The sequence below is a fragment of the Protomyctophum bolini genome, assembly GCF_963924005.1.
Source record: "Protomyctophum bolini genome assembly, chromosome: 23".
NCBI classification, from domain to species: domain Eukaryota; kingdom Metazoa; phylum Chordata; class Actinopteri; order Myctophiformes; family Myctophidae; genus Protomyctophum; species Protomyctophum bolini.
Window position 1 is genome coordinate 10,254,720 of NC_137884.1, and position 18,497 is coordinate 10,273,216.

An 18,497-nucleotide genomic window follows, 5' to 3' on the forward strand; every position below is an offset into this window, starting at 1 on the left:
CATTTCCAACTTGCATCGTTCCATGTAGGCCAGTGCACAACGGGCAAGTTGTGTCTGCCCGGCCGGAACCTTTGTCCTGGCACCTCTCTTCCCGTCGGACGAATGAAGACGTTACACAATATGTATTTCCGGTGCTTGTTTGGCTGGATGTTTGAAGGTTCTGAGATGATAAACATGTGAACGTTGATGCTTCAATGGCACATTCCTTAAACCTTCACACATACAATAACAGTGTTGCCAAGTGTAGGGTGGAGAGTAAACAACTGGAGTAACTGCAATATTTAGTAAACGTACTATGTTTAAAAAGATGGCTGAATTTGGTCCAGATTCCGGGGGTCGAGTTAAGGTAGAGTCTTGTTATATTTTATAGTTAATATAACAGCATCTTTTGCGTTTTGTTATGTCATTCTGCATGAATACAGATAAGACTAGCTTTTGTCAAGGCAAAAGCTAATGGGGATCCTTATAAACAATAAACAATGGACTCATATTTATGTCATTCTCATTGTTCATATAATTTCTTCTGTTTGTTGAAGGGGATAACGATTGTAAAGCCAATAGTGTTTGGCAACGTTGCTCGTTACTTTGGGAAGAAGAGAGAAGAGGATGGTCACACACACCAGTGGTCTGTTTATGTCAAACCATACAGGAACGAGGTACTTGATTTTTACTTCATCATTCATACACCATGTGGTAGGTTTACGTGAAAACACAGAAAGAAACGTATCATCGTCTCTGTCTGGTGTAAACCATTTACAAAACTGTTACAGGGGTAGAGTGTCCGGATGGTAAACACTAGGTTGCCAGTTTGAACCTGGGCTCCCCCAGAGTTAGTGTCGAAGTGTTCTTGAGCAAGACACTGAACCCCAAATTGCTCCTGATGTGCTGGTTGGTGCCTTGCATGGTTTCCGCCGCCAACGGTGTATGAATGGGTGAATCATGTAATGCACAATCTATGTAAAGCGCCCAAGGCGCTATATAAATGCACCATTTGCCATATGAAAGAACTCAAAGTTAAAATATGGAGATAAGAGTTTTCTGCCCGACAACAGCGATATACTTTGTTGTTAGAAATATTATACTTCTAAACTTGTATTTAACACATTAACCACAACATCATCACATTTATTTGTATGTATATGTAGTTGTCTTTTTTCCCCCCTCCGTTAAAATGTATTGTGTTTGGTGTGACTTCATGTTTCAGGACATGTCTGCTTATGTGAAGAAGATCCAGTTCAAACTGCATGAGAGCTACGGGAATCCACTGAGAGGTCAGCACACCCTAGCTGCAATTTGCAACACTAGATTATTATTTAACAGATGCAACACTGTTACACTAGGGTTGCCTCCTGCATTATGTGCTAATTCGAAACAGATGGTACGGTTCAGTGTCTTCGACGAGCGTTTCCAAACTCCTCCTTCTTCTTTCGTGTATCATCAGATGGCCAACTCAGTGTCATGCAGCCATGCCCTCGTCTCTGGTCCTAGGTCAAAAAGGCCAGCTTCTGAGGGTGGGCTGTATAGGGGGCAGTCTGTGATAATGTGCTCGGCAGTCTGTTCAGGCTCGCCACACTCGCACGCCGCGCTATCCGATAGGCCCCACTTCTTCATAGATGACTTGAAGCGACCCACGCCACAGCGCAGACGGTTTAGCGAGGTCCATAGATGGCGTGGCAGGTCTTCTCCTTTAACGCCACCTGCTGGGTCCCGGATGTGTTGTTGAATCCGGGAGGGCCCGGCCGTCTCCCACGACTGTTTCCAGGATGCTGCCAGCCAGGCGTCTCTGGACAAGTCCTCAGGAATTGACTGTAGCATTTCTTGAGCTGCCTCGTTGTAGGGATGGCGAAACTCCAACTCTTAGAAACAGACTTTCTTGACAGACTAGCTCATAACATGTCTACGGTGGATTTTTATGAAGCAAACAAGTTTGAAAGAGGATAATTCAAGCTTTCCCTACAGCTGCAATGTTGGTGAGTTTAACGTTGTTTAATACAAGCAGATCGGAAGTTTGATTTGGATCAATGGGCTGTCAATGGAGGGTATTGCAACTCTAGATTCATCCCATTATTAAAACAAATCTAGTTTTCCAAATAACGGCTAAGCACACCCCATCTACAAGCAGATGAATTCACACAGATGAATTCTGACAATTATGCAAAAATAATTGTGATTTATCTAAAATAATTGCAATTATGTAATAATTGTGAAAGCCCAAATGCAGTGTTGCCAACTCTGCTTATTATAAGCTACTTTTTCTGTAAAGTGGCTTGTACATTTTGGTGGTTGTGGGGTTTTTTTAGGGGGGGGGGGGGGGGCATGTTTCAATAGTAGTTTTTTTTTTTTTTCCTTCCTAATGTTGTTTAATGTGTTGTTGTTCCTAATGTGTCGCAGTGGTAACCAAGCCTCCATATGAGATAACGGAGACTGGCTGGGGAGAGTTTGAGATCGTCGTTAAGATTTTCTTCATCGACCCCAACGAGAGACCTGTGAGAACCACTACTATCTCACACAGACACGCATGCAAACTCACTAATATACATGAGGACACATTCATTTACACACACTTAATGCACACATGCATGGAAACACATTATCTATATTTTGACGTGTGTGTGTGTGTCAGGTGACTCTGTACCACCTGTTGAAGCTGTTCCAGTCGGACTCCAGTGCCATGCCTAAGAAGACTGTAGTGTCTGAGTTCTATGATGAGATGGTGAGATGTTGAAACTTTCTGAAGTGGCACTTCTTATTTAATAAACCCTGTATACTTTGTCGACATGGGATGCAACCATTAATTGCAGAGTTAATTTGTTATTTAATTAAAAATGTGTTAATATGTCATTTAAAGTAGTAATCAATTAATGATCAATCCCATTTTTTCTCCAATTTAAAATAATGTTTTATTAATTAAATTAAAAATATTAGTAAATTTACCCTGTGTACTTCACAGGTGTGATTCAAGCAGTAAGCACATGGATCTACACTTACGCAGAGCAAAGATGTCATGTTACCATAATACCATGGATAGATGTGGTCGAATGAGGATAAATGTCGGATAATTAATTTTGCGTTGCTGTCTGCGCTCACTGCGCTGTGCCTCCATGTGCCCAAGACTGCGAGCACACAAGCGTGCACACACACACACACACACACACAGTCAGATAGTGAGGGAGAGAGACAAGAGAGACCAGTCCCAGACGACACAACACTGCATCCACGTTACCCTAATTTTACATCCTATAACTTTTACTCAAAGTATAATTTTAACACCATAGATTTCACTGTGTAGTTTATGAATTGAACACATTGATAAAGTTCCTGATAAAGATCCACAGCATTTCCAATTGCTGTGGATGACGCAGTGTGAAGGCAAACGCAGCAAATTAAATATGCAAGTATGACTTCTCCTCCCATTCGCATCAAGTCTACCGAATTAGAGGTGCGACCTTAAAGGACATTAACATGCTCACATAGAATATTTACGTTTGTTGCGTAATTATTGTGACTTCATTTTCAGGTCTTTGTGTACATTGTGAATCATTTGTTACAAAAAATTGTTTCAGGTCTTTGCGTAAATTGTGAATGAATTGCGTTTATTGTATTTCAATGATTTCTTAGTGTAAATTGTGTTATCATTATCATTGTGTTACTTTCAGTTATTGAGAGGTGAAATGCAATTATGTTTTTGGTGTCTTATAATAATAAGAGAGAGAGAGAGAGAGAGAGAGAGAGTGTGAAGTGTGTATATACATATTAGATGAGAAAGAGAGAGACTGAGGGATGGACGGACGGACAGATGAACAGATGGAAGGAGAGAGAGATAGACGGCTGATTGCCATTTTTTTCCTCTTTCATCTCAGATCTTTCAGGATCCAACGGCCATGATGCAACAACTACTGACCACCTCCAGACAACTGACCCTGGGAGCTTACAAACATGAGACCGAATGTATGTACACACACACACACACACACACACACACACACACACACACACAGGAGTCTAGAAACGGATTGTGTCTGTGTGTGCGTGCATCTGTGTGCAGTTGCAGAGTTGGAGCAGAGAACCAGGGAGAAGTTGGAGACGGCAAAGAAGAGAACAAGCCAGGAGATCACAGAGTTGAAAGACAGACTGAAGGCAAGCAGAGAGAACATTAACCACCTGAAGACTGAGATCAGAAGATTGGAGGAGGACGGAGATCACAAGGACACCTGACACACACGGCACACTGGGGTTTTTACACACAAATAATGAGAGAAAGAAATATCTCGTCGCTATTGGGTGGAAAGAAACCTTGTATGTCCAAAAAACATTACTTTTCAGGAAACTGAATAAAAATAACCTGTGATCCAATGTAGTTAATGTTTAGTTACAAGCTCTTGTTAATTGGTTCAATATTTAGAAAACCCACACACACCTTTTTCACTTAAAGAGTACAACATTTATGGAAAGAAATTAAAGAAATATGAAGATACAAGGTTTCTGCCCAACAGATCGGTGTATAGTAGAGATACTATGATTTTATTTTTATTTTACTATTGTTTTATTTTTATATGCTGATGTTTTTTGTTTTGCCTTTATTCAGGCAGCCTTGTGCATCTGTAGGCACTGTCAATCATTTAGAATGTTTTATACATAAAGACACCAACTGACCATTTCCTGTTGCGAGCCGGAGTGAAACTTCACTAAAAACACCAACATTAAGTCTTTACCATTATATGCCAGCCATTGGCTTTAACATTTTAATGTGTGGTATTAATAATTGCAATTGCATTTCTAAAATAACTATATAGCCTATAAGAGGAAGACGTCAAACCTAGCATCCATTTAAATTAAATGTCAACAAGTCCTCTAAAATGCTAGCTTCCGTTTAACTGAGCTCACAGTTAATTAACATTGAATGAAAGTACAATGGGGGAAATAAGTATTGAACACATCAACTTTCTTTCATTCACTTCATTTCCAATGATGCTATTCACATGATTTATTTACCAGACATTGGTATTAACTCAAGTAATCCACACATGAAAAGAAATTACAAAAATAAAGTCCATACATATTTTTATGTGGTATAAAGTGCAATAGCCTGGGAAATAAGTATTGAACACACCAAGAAAAAACAGTATACTTAGTGATTTCATATGCCTTGCCATTCCTTTCCTTTCCTATGTAATTTGTATGTCTACCTCCTATCTGTGCAAACCAACATCAGCTGGGCTAGTGCAAATTGATTGGCTATAAAAAAAAAACAGCTGTTTTGTTATCAAGCAGTCACACAAGAAACATCTCATGATGGGTAAAAGCAAAGAGCTCTCTCAAGACATTCGCAACCTGATTGTTGCTCAGCATCAGAATGGAACTGGTTACAGACGTATTTCAAAGCATCTGAATGTTCCAGTAAGCACTGTTGGGGCCATTATCCGGAAGTGGAAGAAGCATCACTTCACCATCAACAGGCCGCGTACAGGTGCTCCTCGCAAGATTTCTGACCAGGGAGTGAGAAGGATGGTCAGAAGAGTACTCAAAGAGCCAAGGACCACTCGGAAAGGTCTCCAGAAAGACTTGGAGGCAGCAGGTACAAGTGTTACAGAGAAAACAATAGGCAATGCACTCCACCGCCATGGCCTCTATGGACGCTCAGCATGCAAGACCCCATTTCTCAGGAAAAGGCATGTCGAAGCTCGTTTAAAGTTTGCTAAACAGCATTTGGACAAGCCTACTGAATACTGGGAGAATGTTGTCTGGTCAGACGAGACCAAAATTGAACTTTTTGGCTGTCATACTACACACCATGTTTGGAGGAGAAATGGCACTGCGCATCACCCGAATAACACTATACCAACAGTGAAGTTTGGAGGTGGAAACATCATGGCATGGGGTTGTTTCTCATCTCGAGGTACTGGCAGACTTCATGTAATTGAAGGAAGAATGAATGGAGCCATGTATCGGGAAATTCTTGAGATGAATCTCCTGCCATCCACTAGGATGATGAAGATGAGACGTGGCTGGACCTTCCAGCAGGACAACGATACAAAGCAAAGGAGACTCTCAAATGGTTTCAGAGGAAGAAAATCAAGGTGTTAGAATGGCCCAGTCAGTCACCTGACTTAAACCCCATTGAAAATCTGTGGAAAGAACTAAAGAAAAGGGTTCAACAGAGGGCACCAACAAATCTTCGAGATTTAAAGACAATCTGTGTGGAGGAATGGGCCAAAATCACACCTGAGCAGTGTGGGAGATTAGTTACTATACATACAAGAAGCGTCTTGAAGCTGTCATTACAAACAAAGGCTTCTCCACTAAGTATTACATTAATTTCAGTTGGCGTGTTCAATACTTATTTCCCAGGCTATTGCACTTTATACCACATAAAAATATGTATGGACTTTATTTTTGTAATTTCTTTTCATGTGTGGATTACTTGAGTTAATACCAATGTCTGGTAAATAAATCATGTGAATAGCATCATTGGAAATGAAGTGAATGAAAGAAAGTTGACGTGTCCAATACTTATTTCCCCCATTGATATTCAATATGTTATACATGTGATATTGTCATTAATGTCAGTCCTGAATGTATTCTATCGCTTTCTCTATGGCAACCAATTTAGCCAGTCACAGCACGATCTTTCCTCTGGCTATGGGATGTAGGAAGTTGAAGTTCCTACTCTTAAAAAGTTTGGGGGGATCGATCGAGGACCGAGACACCAGACCCCCTGCTTGGGGCATGGGTATCCCCCTACCCCCCAAATGTCCTGGTTTTTTACAGTGCAATGTAGGCAGGCCTGCAATGGTGTTATTGTTATGTCGGTCGTCAGTGTTCTTGTCGAACTGTCGTCAATCAAAGTCAAATGCTCTGCGTCTGAACAAGGCATGCTTATTAAAGTGTCAGCGCACACAAGTACAAGAGTTCCAGGTAAGCAGCATGTCCAACCAGAGTTATTGGCTTTTGTAGGGAAGGTCGATACCTTTTTTTAGGGAGAAAGGAGAGCAAACTTAATTGTATTCTTAAAAATAAATAAACACATAAAATTTAAATTCTTCCCCACATTTGCCCGAAAAATACCAGAATTAAACTTCAAAGATATTGATATGGCCCATATTTATTTTATTATTATTATTACAAGGGCAAATACAAGTAGAAGACCGGGTGACAGCATATTTTTAACTAGCTGAGTGGCGTAATGATATCAGGAGTGTTTTTGCCCTGACGTCAGATAGTCTGACGTTACATAGGAATTGGTGACCTGCTACCAAACTAACACATCCAATATCACTGCCATTAGCAAAACATTAAAGCAGCGACCTCTGGGGTTACACAATTACTTAGGTCACGAATTGCAATGTAACGCCCATACAAGCTGCTGTCACCGTTTACCGACAGTTTGTAGTGAGTGGGCTCAGTGGGGTGTGACTCCAAAATATATCATCTGAAATGATATTACAAAACGAATGTAAACTATCCATAGAGCTGGTCAAATGACCTAACTACAGATACACCCAGAACCAACGTATGGCCAGTGACAACATACCGACTGTTTGTTTCGCTGGTATTCAACATATTTCAGGTAGGTGGAATATAGAGATTATAGACATAACATGCATTCATTAATAAACATATATACCAGGAACATTGGATGGGGAATTATGGACCCAGCTAAATACTGCCTAACACGTGTCAGTTTATGGACAATAAAATAATAATTAATCAGGTCTGTATGATCTGACGTCCTGGAAATGTGTTTGTTGTTTGGAAAATGTTCCTATAGTGATGGTGATAAATCAGTTTCAGTGAGAGCGAGAGACCGACTTTGGTGTGAATTTGTCTTTCATATTATGACCCCATCAGCATGTTTGCATGCAATGCAATGATCATTGTTTTGGCGCTGTAGCATACAAAAGCTCCATTGTTGCAGCATGACTGTGTCGGAGAGCCGTGTAAAGTCCATTCACTGAGCTTATAGAGAGCCTCATCATATGATTTAATGTACACACAAAGTGCCACACTTTGTGTGCTGTTCTGCATGCAGCGAACGGTGACTGTCTTTGTAGGACTGAGACAATTATAGCGGTGTAATGTAACTGGGAGTGTGCAGAGAGGGGTCCATAAAGTCGTTACATTACATCTGCACATTCCCAGAGTCACACATGGATAAAATAACACTGTACAGCAGGGGTCGTCAAGGTTTTTCCAGGCCAAGACAAGGACGACGAAGGACCATTAGCTGAGAGAGTTGAAGCAGGGACCCCCATGTATTGAAATCTATTGGGTTGACATTGGTTGACTGTTGTGGAAATTACTGATTTTTAATTACTTCCTTTTCACTCTGTACTTGCTCTGCTCTTTTCCCCCTCTACAGTGTACAGTGTACACTAGATTCTAGATTGCGCGTTGTGGATCTTTTATTTTTGGGTAAAGTTCTCCTCAGAATAGGGATGCTAGGGTTCAATTGTGGTTAATGTAAAAAAAAGAAAAAGAAAACATCAATAAAAGTTTCTATCACGCAAAGATGTGGCAGACCTGTACTAACTATGAGGACCACATAGGGGTCCCGCATCCAGACCCTGTCAGGGCTGATGTCACGCCTACCTAGTTGTGACGTCATCCCCTCCTTATATAAGGAATCTTGCCAGAATTGTTCTCTGTCGGATTATATATAATCTTCAATCTAGCCTGTAAGAGAATCTAAAACTAAGCCTTGCAATTTAAATTTTATTAACTTGTCCATAAAGATATCGCCAAGACCTAATTTCGGATTATACCAGCTGGTCAGCACTTCCTGCTCTTGTGACCAAGAACCTTCTCCAACCTTACAGACCCCCTGTTTAAGTCCCCTGCCGTACAGCATATGTACACTCGGAGGTAATCCTGTGGATTTTACAGTATTGTTGGGTCAAAACTCTAGCTGCCAGAGGAAGCAGTTGTTCCAGGTCCCAGGGGTCAGGGGTCCCAGGGGTCTCTGGTTGTGTTGATATCCACCTCAGATCCATGTAGTGAGTGCTGAAGATGAGAGTGTCAGTATATTAAACGTTGAAAGGAGCAGACATCAAATGAAAATGTATGCGTAAGAATGGATATGAGACAGATATCTGTATATTACATACAATCTATCAATAATGAAACATTTTACAGCAGTTACACTGACAGGCATGTATGGTTCTATAGTCTACATTCCAGTAGTAGTAGTAGTAGTAGTCTTTTGGCTGTATTTTGCGTGTCTTAAGTACCAGGTCTTATTCCCTAACTTGAGTAACTAAACTAAAGACCTGGAGGCGTGATCAATGCTCTTTGGCCACTCAGAATAGCCAAATGGCATTGATCACGCCTCCAGGTCTTTAGTTTACTCAAGTTAGGGAATAAGACCTGGTACTTAAGACACGCAAAATACAGCCCTTTGTGTGAAAGTGCCCAGAGTCAAGCAGGATTTATTAATTCAAGAAAATAACGGAACATATGGGGGCTTTGTTGTGGCTGCCGGCACAAAGAACTGACCACGTCGCTCCGTCTTGTACCGGGAGACGATGAGTCTGTGGCTGAATGTGCTCCTCATTCCAACTAGCTGGGGATGGGGAGGGGTTCGTTAGGATAGCGTCCTCATCCTGCTCACGTCCGCAACCACATCCTGAGTTCCTGACCAGTGTCCAGTTTTAACTACAGAGATAGCCTTCCTCACCGCCTTGTTAAGTTTGTTAGTGTCCCTTGCCCCACTGTCTTCCCCCAATGTCTTCATTTAAAAAGTTTGGGAACCACTGCTGTAGTGTAGAGGGCCTCTGAGTTGTAAGGCCCGTCCAGTTTATTTAGGTTGCAGCCATCGATTATCTTATCGATTACAATCCATTGCATCGATTAGTTTGTTTAAATGTTGCATGCATTGCTGCCCTAATGTTTACTGTTCATGACATCCAGGAACGTGCGTGTACACCTCGCTGGCTCTGCCGGCCTGGCGCCTGCCCTCCAGTGTGTCCTTGTAACACCCCTTGGCTGCCGCACACGCCTTTTTCAACTCGTTCTGGACGGCCTTGCCCCCCTTTAGCGTCCCATACCGTGAAAGCCCGCTTCTTCCTGATCAACACAACAGGCCTATAAATGGACCCATTGATCCGGGGCCTGTGGTTGGAAAAAGCAGCAGCAGTACCGTTTTGGTGGGTACAATGCTCTCCTCACAGAACCTGATGTAGTGTGGAGTACAATGGCAGAGTCCATTGATGTCCTCACCGCAGACCTCCACAAATATAGTCCCCAGTCTGTTTCCCTGAAACGCACTCCCTCGTCTCCTCTGACTACTGCTGAACAACCGTGGTGAGGGCAGACAGGCAGACTACTGCTGAACAACCCTGGTGAGGGCAGACAGGCAGACTTCCACTTGCCAACAGCCTTGTGTGTTGGTGGTACAAGCTTGATATGCGGTTATATAGTTTTAGTGGTAGTGGTGGTAGTTGCGGCCGGGTAGTGTTAGTAATAATAGTAGTGGTAGTTTTAGTGCAGTAGTAGCAGTAGTAGTAATAACAGGTTTAACAGGTCTCTGAGTTAGAATGTCCATTTCCAGCCCTGCTTTGAATAAACTGTGTCTGTGGGCGACAGTACAGACTGCATTCCAATATTTAAATATATGGATACTGTATGCCTAACAGTATGCTGTGTTTGTGTGCAGCACTGCACTCATGGAGCAGGCCATGTCCTCAGACAGAAAAGGATCACATGAGAAGCCGGTGTTGGAGGTAATGTTTAATGAATGATTATGTATTAATACAATATAAATACTATATTGTACCATCATATTGCTAATGGATATGATGTGCTGTACTAAGAAAGTTTTTTTTTAACCATTTTCAACCTGGCATCCCTGCTTGGGCATGTCAAAATTAGCCGATCTACAAGCTCACAACACAATACGTTGCACACTGTGAGGTGAGCTAAATATGATTAGAAAATAAAGTGGATGTCCCGCCTCCCCCCACTCCTGTAAATCAAATTATTTGAAGCCTATCGAGCTTGATGCTTATCATAATGGAAATTTAAAAGCAGTGAATAGAAAATGGTGAATGAATGGGGGTAAATGATGAGGATTCACTGAAGATGCAGTGATAAAGCCAACAACTGAACATTGGGTGCACAACATTCTTTACTGAAAAGATTTTGTGTGGTAGAGATACATTCTCAGACACCCCCATTTAGGAGCTATTCTGTGTTGATCATGTCTTCTAAATATATATGCATTTTGTCAATAGCTATGTTTATATTATATTACATTACATTATATGTTTATATAAATAGTGTCATTATTTTTCCATTCCTGTTCTGATTTTCACTTTTTCTTCTTTTGTGTGTGTGTGCGTGTGTGCGTGCGTGTACTGTAGGTGAATGCCGGTGAGAGTTTGTCCGGTGGAGCAGAGGGTGGAGAGGCTGAAGAAAATACGACTCTCTCCACTCCCTCCAGGAGTTACAGAATGGACTACAGAATGGAGGTTAAAAAATAAACACCTCCTCCTACCTCCCTATCACTTGCTCATCACAATACCTCCTCATCGTAATCATTAATATTGAATACAATTTGGTCAATATTTATTGATTTAATTCCATGTCGTGCTGGCAGGAGGAAGTGACGCGGTCGTGTCGGGACAAACATGGCCGCTGGTCCAACCCCTGGCCCACGTGGACGTTTCCTTCCTACAGCACTCTGTTCCGCTTCATGCTGCTAGACAAGAACAACAGCAACATACCTACTAGTGCAGAGGTAACTGCAACCGACTAACTAACTACATGAGCGTTGCGCTTGACATGCACAGAGCGAGTTCTGCCAGGAAACTCAGTGCAGTTATAGATCGTTCATTGGGTCGCCTCTGCCCCACGTTTGGTAACTCATCCAATCACACACTCATTTCATCCGCGGACCGCTTTATGTAAGCTGGAAGTTTGCACTACTCATCCCTGCTTGCTTTGGCTGCTGCTGATGCTGCTGCTCTCACCACTGCTATCTTGTTGCTAAACAAAATGCTGCTCGCCCTCAGCAGGCAGCACCACCTCAGCTACCACCTGTCCTTTTGGATCTGCCGTTTATGTACAGGGGATTCTGAGTCCCTATCGTTGGGAGATGCGCTTCATCAGCATACCTAAAAGCAGATCCAAACAATGATATATTGCTCATTTTACATTCAATAATAATATTGTATCCATTCATCATGAGTTGTCCTGACTGAACTAACATCAGAAACAAACCTACCAGTACAGAGGTAAATATAACAGCAGTGAGACATCTACTGGTACAGAGATAACTAACTAACCAACCAACTAACAAACAAAAGCAACATAACCTACTAGTAAAGATCTCTCTCTCTCTCTCCCGCTTTCTCCAGGTTCTGGACTCTGAGCTACCGGTGATGGTTCCATATTTTGTCCAGAGTCCAGACCGGAGCAGCAGTAAGCACTCTGCTCCAGGTCTCCGGGTCACGTGGTTAGGACACGCCTGTGTCCTGGTGGAACTGGACGGGTTGGTTGGCCCCCATGTATTTATCCAACAGTGGTGAAAACATTGTGAAAGTATTTTTCCAACGTTAGCACTGCATACAACGATAGTCATCATAGATAGAAATGTATCGACATTTCCCCTTCAACCACATGAAGCCTACTGTCCGTATTCCGGGGGGGTGGGGGGGGGGGGGGTCAAAACTAGCACCACAACCATTGTCCGTTACTGTCTAGCATATAAATCACAACACATTTATGTCCATAGGTTGAATATTCTAACTGACCCCATCTTCAGCCAGAGGGCCTCACCGCTACAGTTCCTGGGCCCCAAACGATACCGCGGACCACCCTGTACCGTCCAACAGGTTGGTAGCGGGACCATGCTAGAGCCCTGCATGGGCCTAAAACTCCGGCCCAAGGCCAGCCCTGCATGGCCCTGGCCTGTGGTGTTCGAGCTAGTCTGTCTATAATTCTTTAGCCCAAGCCCTACACGGCATCAAATCAATTTGTTTCATCGTAACTGTACAGCAAAGACAGTCCTTCCACACCAAATACCCTCGCCCTAACCAATTGTTTGCCTATTGTGACATGCTCCAGATGACCTTCACAAGGTTCAAGGTTGTCTTTATTATTATTCACTCTTCATTCACTCCTCTTTCATCTGTCCTCTGTCTCCCATAGCTCCCCAGGATAGATGCGGTTGTGATCAGTCACTCTCACTATGACCACCTGGACACAGGAACAGTGGCTAGTCTGAACTCTCGCTTTGGAGGTGATCTGCGCTGGTACGGAGGCATGGAGCGAGGGACGAGAGTGGATGTATACTTTTTTAGAATCATGTGTCTAGTGTCCCCAACCTCTTGTTTTAGTTTCAGTTAGGCCTACAAATTAGGAAAAGTATTACGGTTAGGGTTCGGATATATATTTAGAGATTTGGGTTTTACTGCGAAAATAGCCGATCTACAAGCATAACTATATATATATAACTCAGGCTTTAGGGGGTTGGGGTTCAAATGTATAGTAATTGAAGTGTGTGTGTGTGTGTGTGTGTGTGTGTGTGTGTGTGTGTGTGTGTGTGTGTGTGTGTGTGTGTGTGTGTGTGTGTGTGTGTGTGTGTGTGTGTGTGTGTGTGTGTGTGTGTGTGTGTGTGTGTGTGTGTGTGTGTGTGTGTGTGTGTGTGTGTGTGTGTGTGTGTGTGTGTGTGTGTGTGTGTGTGTGTGTGTGTGTGTTAGGTTTGTACCCATGGGTTTGATGGATTGGTTGGCGAAGGCGGGCTGTGAGAATGTTATGGAACTTGACTGGTGGGAGGAGAACTGTGTGCCGGGTCATGATGACATCACGTTTGTCTGCACCCCTGCTCAGCACTGGAGCAAACGCAATGCGTTGGACGACAATAAGGTGGCCATTATTATTTTCATTAAAGTTATCTTTTCCACCACAAAGAGAATCCCACAGGCACGTACAGGTCTAGTTCTCATGAAAGTTAACTTTTCCACCACAAAGAGAATCCCAATGGAAACTAAAAATGGGGTTTCTTTATATTTTTCTCTTAACTAGCTGTGCTGCATTTTGTTCTGTGGAATAGAAATTATACTGGGTGTGATTTCTTTATTTCTTCTTTTATTTAAAAATGTTACAAATCCATCAATGGATTACAGTGATGGATTGGCATATCTGGGACTGCTTTACAGTGGTACTCACTGGTTCTGGTTCACCATTGTTTTTATACATTTGTATATTGTCATGCAGACCATATACAATTACAGTATCCTGTGGTGAAGCCCAGGATATAATTACAATGTTCCAGTTTAGTTAACTGGCAGATACATGTTAAAGACTGGATGCCAAATTGATTTCTACAATTTAACTCTGTCCCTTCAAAAACTCTGTCGAAACTGAAATAGTCATAACTGGCGCAGATCACTTTCATTCTCAAATGATTAGCCCTTTATCCAATAATTTCAGGTCTGTTGACAAAACCTTGGTGTGATTTAATCTTGTGAGTAATTTTAACCAATTAATTTAGACATGTTTTTATATATCCAGGTTCACTTGCTCAACATAGAAAGCTGTGATCAGTATTCTAAACTACATGGTAAATAAATAAGAACTTCAACCTGTATCGATAAATGATTACAGATTCATCGATATCGGTCAATTGTTGCCCTTTGTTTATTTTTTTTAATTATTATTATTAAAGAAATGTAAGACAAATATCGATGAATTGGCCAACCAGCCAATATTAGTTTTTCTGTAACATTGCTTTAAGGGGTCCTGAACTTGTTACATTTTGTGTGGTCAGTCTCTGTGGGGGAGCTGGTCAGTGTTGGGTCCAGTTCACCGGTTCTTCTTCGCTGGTGATACTGGATACTGTTCCTCCTTCCTGGAGATCGGACGGCGCTTTGGACCATTCAACCTCGCTGCCATCCCTATAGGAGCCTACCTGCCCAGGTCTCACACACACACACACACACACACACACATCCATATATACCCTATAGGAGCCTACCTGCCCAGGTCTCACACACACATCCATATACCCGTTATGTTCTCAGCTTGTTTCACCTTAACCCATTTAGGACTGAGGCTCATTCTAAAAAGAAAATCTAAATCAGTGGTTCCCTAACGGGTCCATTTGGTTCCATTTGTACACTCTCAGAGTTAAATTAACATTGATTTTACAATATAAATTGGGGGTCCCAGAGATAGAAATGCCATTAAATGGAGGCCCGTAGACTAATGCATGTCAAACTAGGGGTCCTTGAAATTAAACGGGTTGAGAATCACTGCTAGAGCCGTGAAAATCTTCTCGTATGGGGGTACCTGGCATGTCTTTTCTAAAGGAGGTCTACGGGCTAATTAGTGTCAATTTGGGGGTCCTTGACATGAAAAAGTTTGGGAACCACTGCTCTACTCTACTAATTTTTTTTGTGTGTGTGTGCGCGCCCCCTTCAGGGATGTAATGCGTGGACAGCATGTGGATCCAGAAGAAGCCGTTCAGATCCATATAGACGTTCAGGCTAAACACTCCGTGGCCATTCACTGGGGAACCTTCGCCCTTGCATATGAGGTAGCTGTGTGTAGGGCTGTCGCCATTACACATTTAAGTTGAGTCAGTTGACCATTAATTGTCACACAAATTAATTTGCGATTAACGATTTCATTGTGTTTTTGGCATTGGAACATTTGGAACATTATGAATTTATATGACAATTCCGTTGGCCTTTTACACTTCGTAATAAAAGAAGTGCACAGGGAAGATGTCAAATAACTCAAATATACCAAGACATTACTGGCATTTTTAATAAAACCTTTTTTTAAATAGCGGAAATAGCTGATCTGTAAGCTTGTAGATCTGTAATTTCAGCTCTTTTCAAAAAAAGAAATATAATCAATTTTTCAACATGGATAGTAGGGGCGGAAATCTCTAGGTAGTAGGTTTCAAGTCGATTACAATTCGATTAATTCTGATTAATTGGGCGATTACCGATGCCAATACATGATTTATTTCCCCCTCACTGTGTGACTAATAAACAAAGTGCTTTTTAATGTTCCATAATGAAAGCACATTCATTTACTTCCATTATCTTGTATTGCTAATAAAAATATTATATTTGACATCAACAACTGCAGAAAACTCACAGGAAGATAAACATGCTTTTTAATTAAAAAAAAGTACTTGTTTTGTAAAATATCAAATATAGATTTTCTTTTTTAAATAATAAAATAATACATTGACATCATTTAATGCTGCATTCACATGGGGTCAGGCAAGCGGCACCACCTGCTGGACAGCACGGAACGGTAAAAAGATTAAATATTTTGCGCTGGTTCTGGCTGCCGTTCCGTCCTGTTCCGTTTACCGCCCTGCTCCCGTCCACTAAATTGACTTCCGGTTTGCCGTCTGCCTGATCCCATGTGATAAGAATAAGAATAAATTTTATTTCCCACCCCTAATGGACACAATGACAATTATGATTACCTCAAATAATTGTGATTAGACGATTATTAAATAATTGTGACAACCCTAGCTTTGTGTGTGTGTATGTGATAAGAGCAATGTGACATATGATACAATAATACATAACCAAATACATACACTGTATGCCTTTGACTCTTGCTCTCTCTCCACAATTTCTCTTTCTTTCTCTCTCTCTCTCTCCCCCCCCCTACTTCCTCACATGTCCCTCTGTCTATGCCTCTATCCTCCCTCCACCCATATCTCTCTCTCTCGTCTCACGTCAGCCCTACCTGGATCCTCCTCTCCGTCTCAAAGAGGCGTTGGAGAAGAAGAATTTACCTCCTGACATCTTCTTCACTTTGACCCACGGGGAGACACGCCTGCTGACGTCACCGCAAAAGGACGTCGTCCATTGATGACGCCGTGTGAAGGGGACATCTCTTGCAGATGACATCACCTATCCCTCTGCTGATGACATCACCGTGTCGCATGCCCACGGACTCCAACTATGAATGTTTCATCATCATAATGGTCACGTTTCATCCTTCGACTTCCTGACCAGAAAGACAACTTAGAAAGCTGAGAGGGAGACAGGGTAGGACGGATGTATAGTACGTTATCTAGGATACTGAGTTTACTATACACCTTTTGTCCAAATGTTGTGTTTTATCAACTTTGTCACTTTTCATGCAGTATGAAAAGTATTAAAGTGGCAGTTGCCAAATACCTTTTTTATGGGGGAGGGGGGGGCATACTTAATTAGTAGCAAATATAGAATCAAATTCTGCATTCGAATATCAGCTACTTGACTTGAGTTAAATGTGCTTTCAAAAGCAATTTGTGAGCCAACCAAATAATTTGTCTGATCAACAGACAACGACGCAGCATTGTCGCTGCAAACGTTGAGCGAGAATTTCACAGATGGAGAGTTTCACCAATGGCTCCTTGCATTGCTTGCAGTGTTTCATTCTGAAAAATGCAAAAACTGTTGGATATAGCGCTTACTCTACATTTGACATTGTGTGTGTTTATGTTTTACTGTGTAAAACATAGGGGCACAATTCAATTTCAAAAACAGCAAAAGAAGGCGATTGACAAGCTCAAGCTTTGCGTTTCGAACTTGTAGATCTGCTACTTTTGAGTGACGCTGTAGTTTGGTCAAGTAGGCCGTTCATTTACGGGGGGGGGGGGGGGGGGGGGGAAGTTAAAATTAATGAGATAAGGTTTCTGCCTGACAGAAACGATCTGTACATGACACCCGCACACAACTAAATCAGTCTTTAGCCTGCTGTGCAGAAAGGCCATTGTCTGGTGAACCTGTGTGACCTGCTCGGGTCCTCCTCACTGATGTGAACCCAGGGGAACCTGAAGCCTGAATTACATTTTATGTTCTAACATTGCAACAAGACCATGAATAGGTTTTAGATTTCACATACAAAGTTTACTCCCATTAATGGATGATACAGTACATTGTTCACTACCGTACCAACGTTTTCAAAATGTTTAGTTTTTAATGGATTAAGAGTTTTACGAAGTTTCAATCTGGCAACAAGGAGGATATTGAACATTCCAACCCTTTAGAACAACAACAGACGTACAGACCAATCATAGCTAACCACTGTCTAAACGATTGATGTATTAGTTGTAATAAAAGTCATGAATCGGAAATGTCATGGATTTTATTTCTCCACCAGGCATGTGTATGTTTTGCAGTTTGAATTGAATTGAATTGAGAGAGAACCTTTAGCTGAGAGAGATGAAGCAGGAGCCAGGGACCATATCAAATTGTGTTGCAGCTAACCGTGGATATACACGGCTTGGCAAGGATTTTTATTTACCTTGAAAGTGCAGTGCGAGTCAGCGACAAAGAATAAAAAATAAATAATACTGGCCAAAACAACATTCCAATAAAACAAAACAAGAAAAACTATATACAAGAGACAAGCAGGAACTGGTACAGGCTTTTCCCTGGCTGGCAGTTCTCCCCCGTTGTCTCTTACCTAGCCTCAGCCACCATGCAGTTGAGGAATCTTACTTAGTTGTATGTGTAGTGACTCTGCTTTGTCACAAG

The 18,497-nt window shown here is 41.8% G+C and overlaps 2 protein-coding genes across 4 annotated transcripts; both read left to right on the forward strand.

Moving 5' to 3' along the window:
- Positions 1–134: 134 nt before the first annotated feature.
- yeats4 (YEATS domain containing 4) lies at positions 135–4,657 on the forward strand. The gene is made up of 7 exons (XM_080757365.1): positions 135–346; positions 537–656; positions 1,205–1,271; positions 2,392–2,486; positions 2,624–2,713; positions 3,861–3,948; positions 4,046–4,657. Exons 1-7 carry the CDS (start codon positions 296–298, stop codon positions 4,213–4,215), a joined length of 681 nt encoding a protein of 226 aa, XP_080613491.1. The 5' UTR covers positions 135–295; the 3' UTR covers positions 4,216–4,657.
- Positions 4,658–6,563: 1,906 nt separating this feature from the next.
- On the forward strand, positions 6,564–17,608 carry LOC308311318 (N-acyl-phosphatidylethanolamine-hydrolyzing phospholipase D-like). Of its 3 annotated transcripts, none has more exons than XM_080757994.1 (11): positions 6,567–6,915; positions 10,652–10,718; positions 11,358–11,465; positions 11,594–11,734; positions 12,354–12,487; positions 12,731–12,830; positions 13,147–13,250; positions 13,698–13,863; positions 14,768–14,916; positions 15,421–15,535; positions 16,711–17,608. In XM_080757994.1, exons 2-11 carry the CDS (start codon positions 10,662–10,664, stop codon positions 16,840–16,842), a joined length of 1,206 nt encoding a protein of 401 aa, XP_080614120.1. In that variant the 5' UTR covers positions 6,567–6,915; positions 10,652–10,661; the 3' UTR covers positions 16,843–17,608. The 3 variants fall into 3 exon arrangements, with proteins under 3 accessions (XP_080614122.1, XP_080614120.1, XP_080614121.1); XM_080757995.1 differs by lacking the exon at positions 6,567–6,915 and adding an exon at positions 6,975–7,567; XM_080757996.1 differs by lacking the exon at positions 15,421–15,535 and having other exon boundaries at positions 6,564–6,915.
- The last annotated feature ends 889 nt before the right edge of the window (positions 17,609–18,497 follow it).

Coding starts and splice junctions, on each gene's coding strand:
- yeats4 (XM_080757365.1), top strand. CDS start 296: ATGTTTAAAAAGATGGCTGAATTTGGTCCAGATTCCGGGGGTCGAGTT. Junction 657..1,204: donor TCAAACCATACAGGAACGAG/GTACTTGATTTT, acceptor TTCATGTTTCAG/GACATGTCTGCTTATGTGAA. Junction 1,272..2,391: donor CTACGGGAATCCACTGAGAG/GTCAGCACACCC, acceptor AATGTGTCGCAG/TGGTAACCAAGCCTCCATAT.
- LOC308311318 (XM_080757994.1), top strand. CDS start 10,662: ATGGAGCAGGCCATGTCCTCAGACAGAAAAGGATCACATGAGAAGCCG. Junction 14,917..15,420: donor ATAGGAGCCTACCTGCCCAG/GTCTCACACACA, acceptor CGCCCCCTTCAG/GGATGTAATGCGTGGACAGC. Junction 15,536..16,710: donor CCTTCGCCCTTGCATATGAG/GTAGCTGTGTGT, acceptor GTCTCACGTCAG/CCCTACCTGGATCCTCCTCT.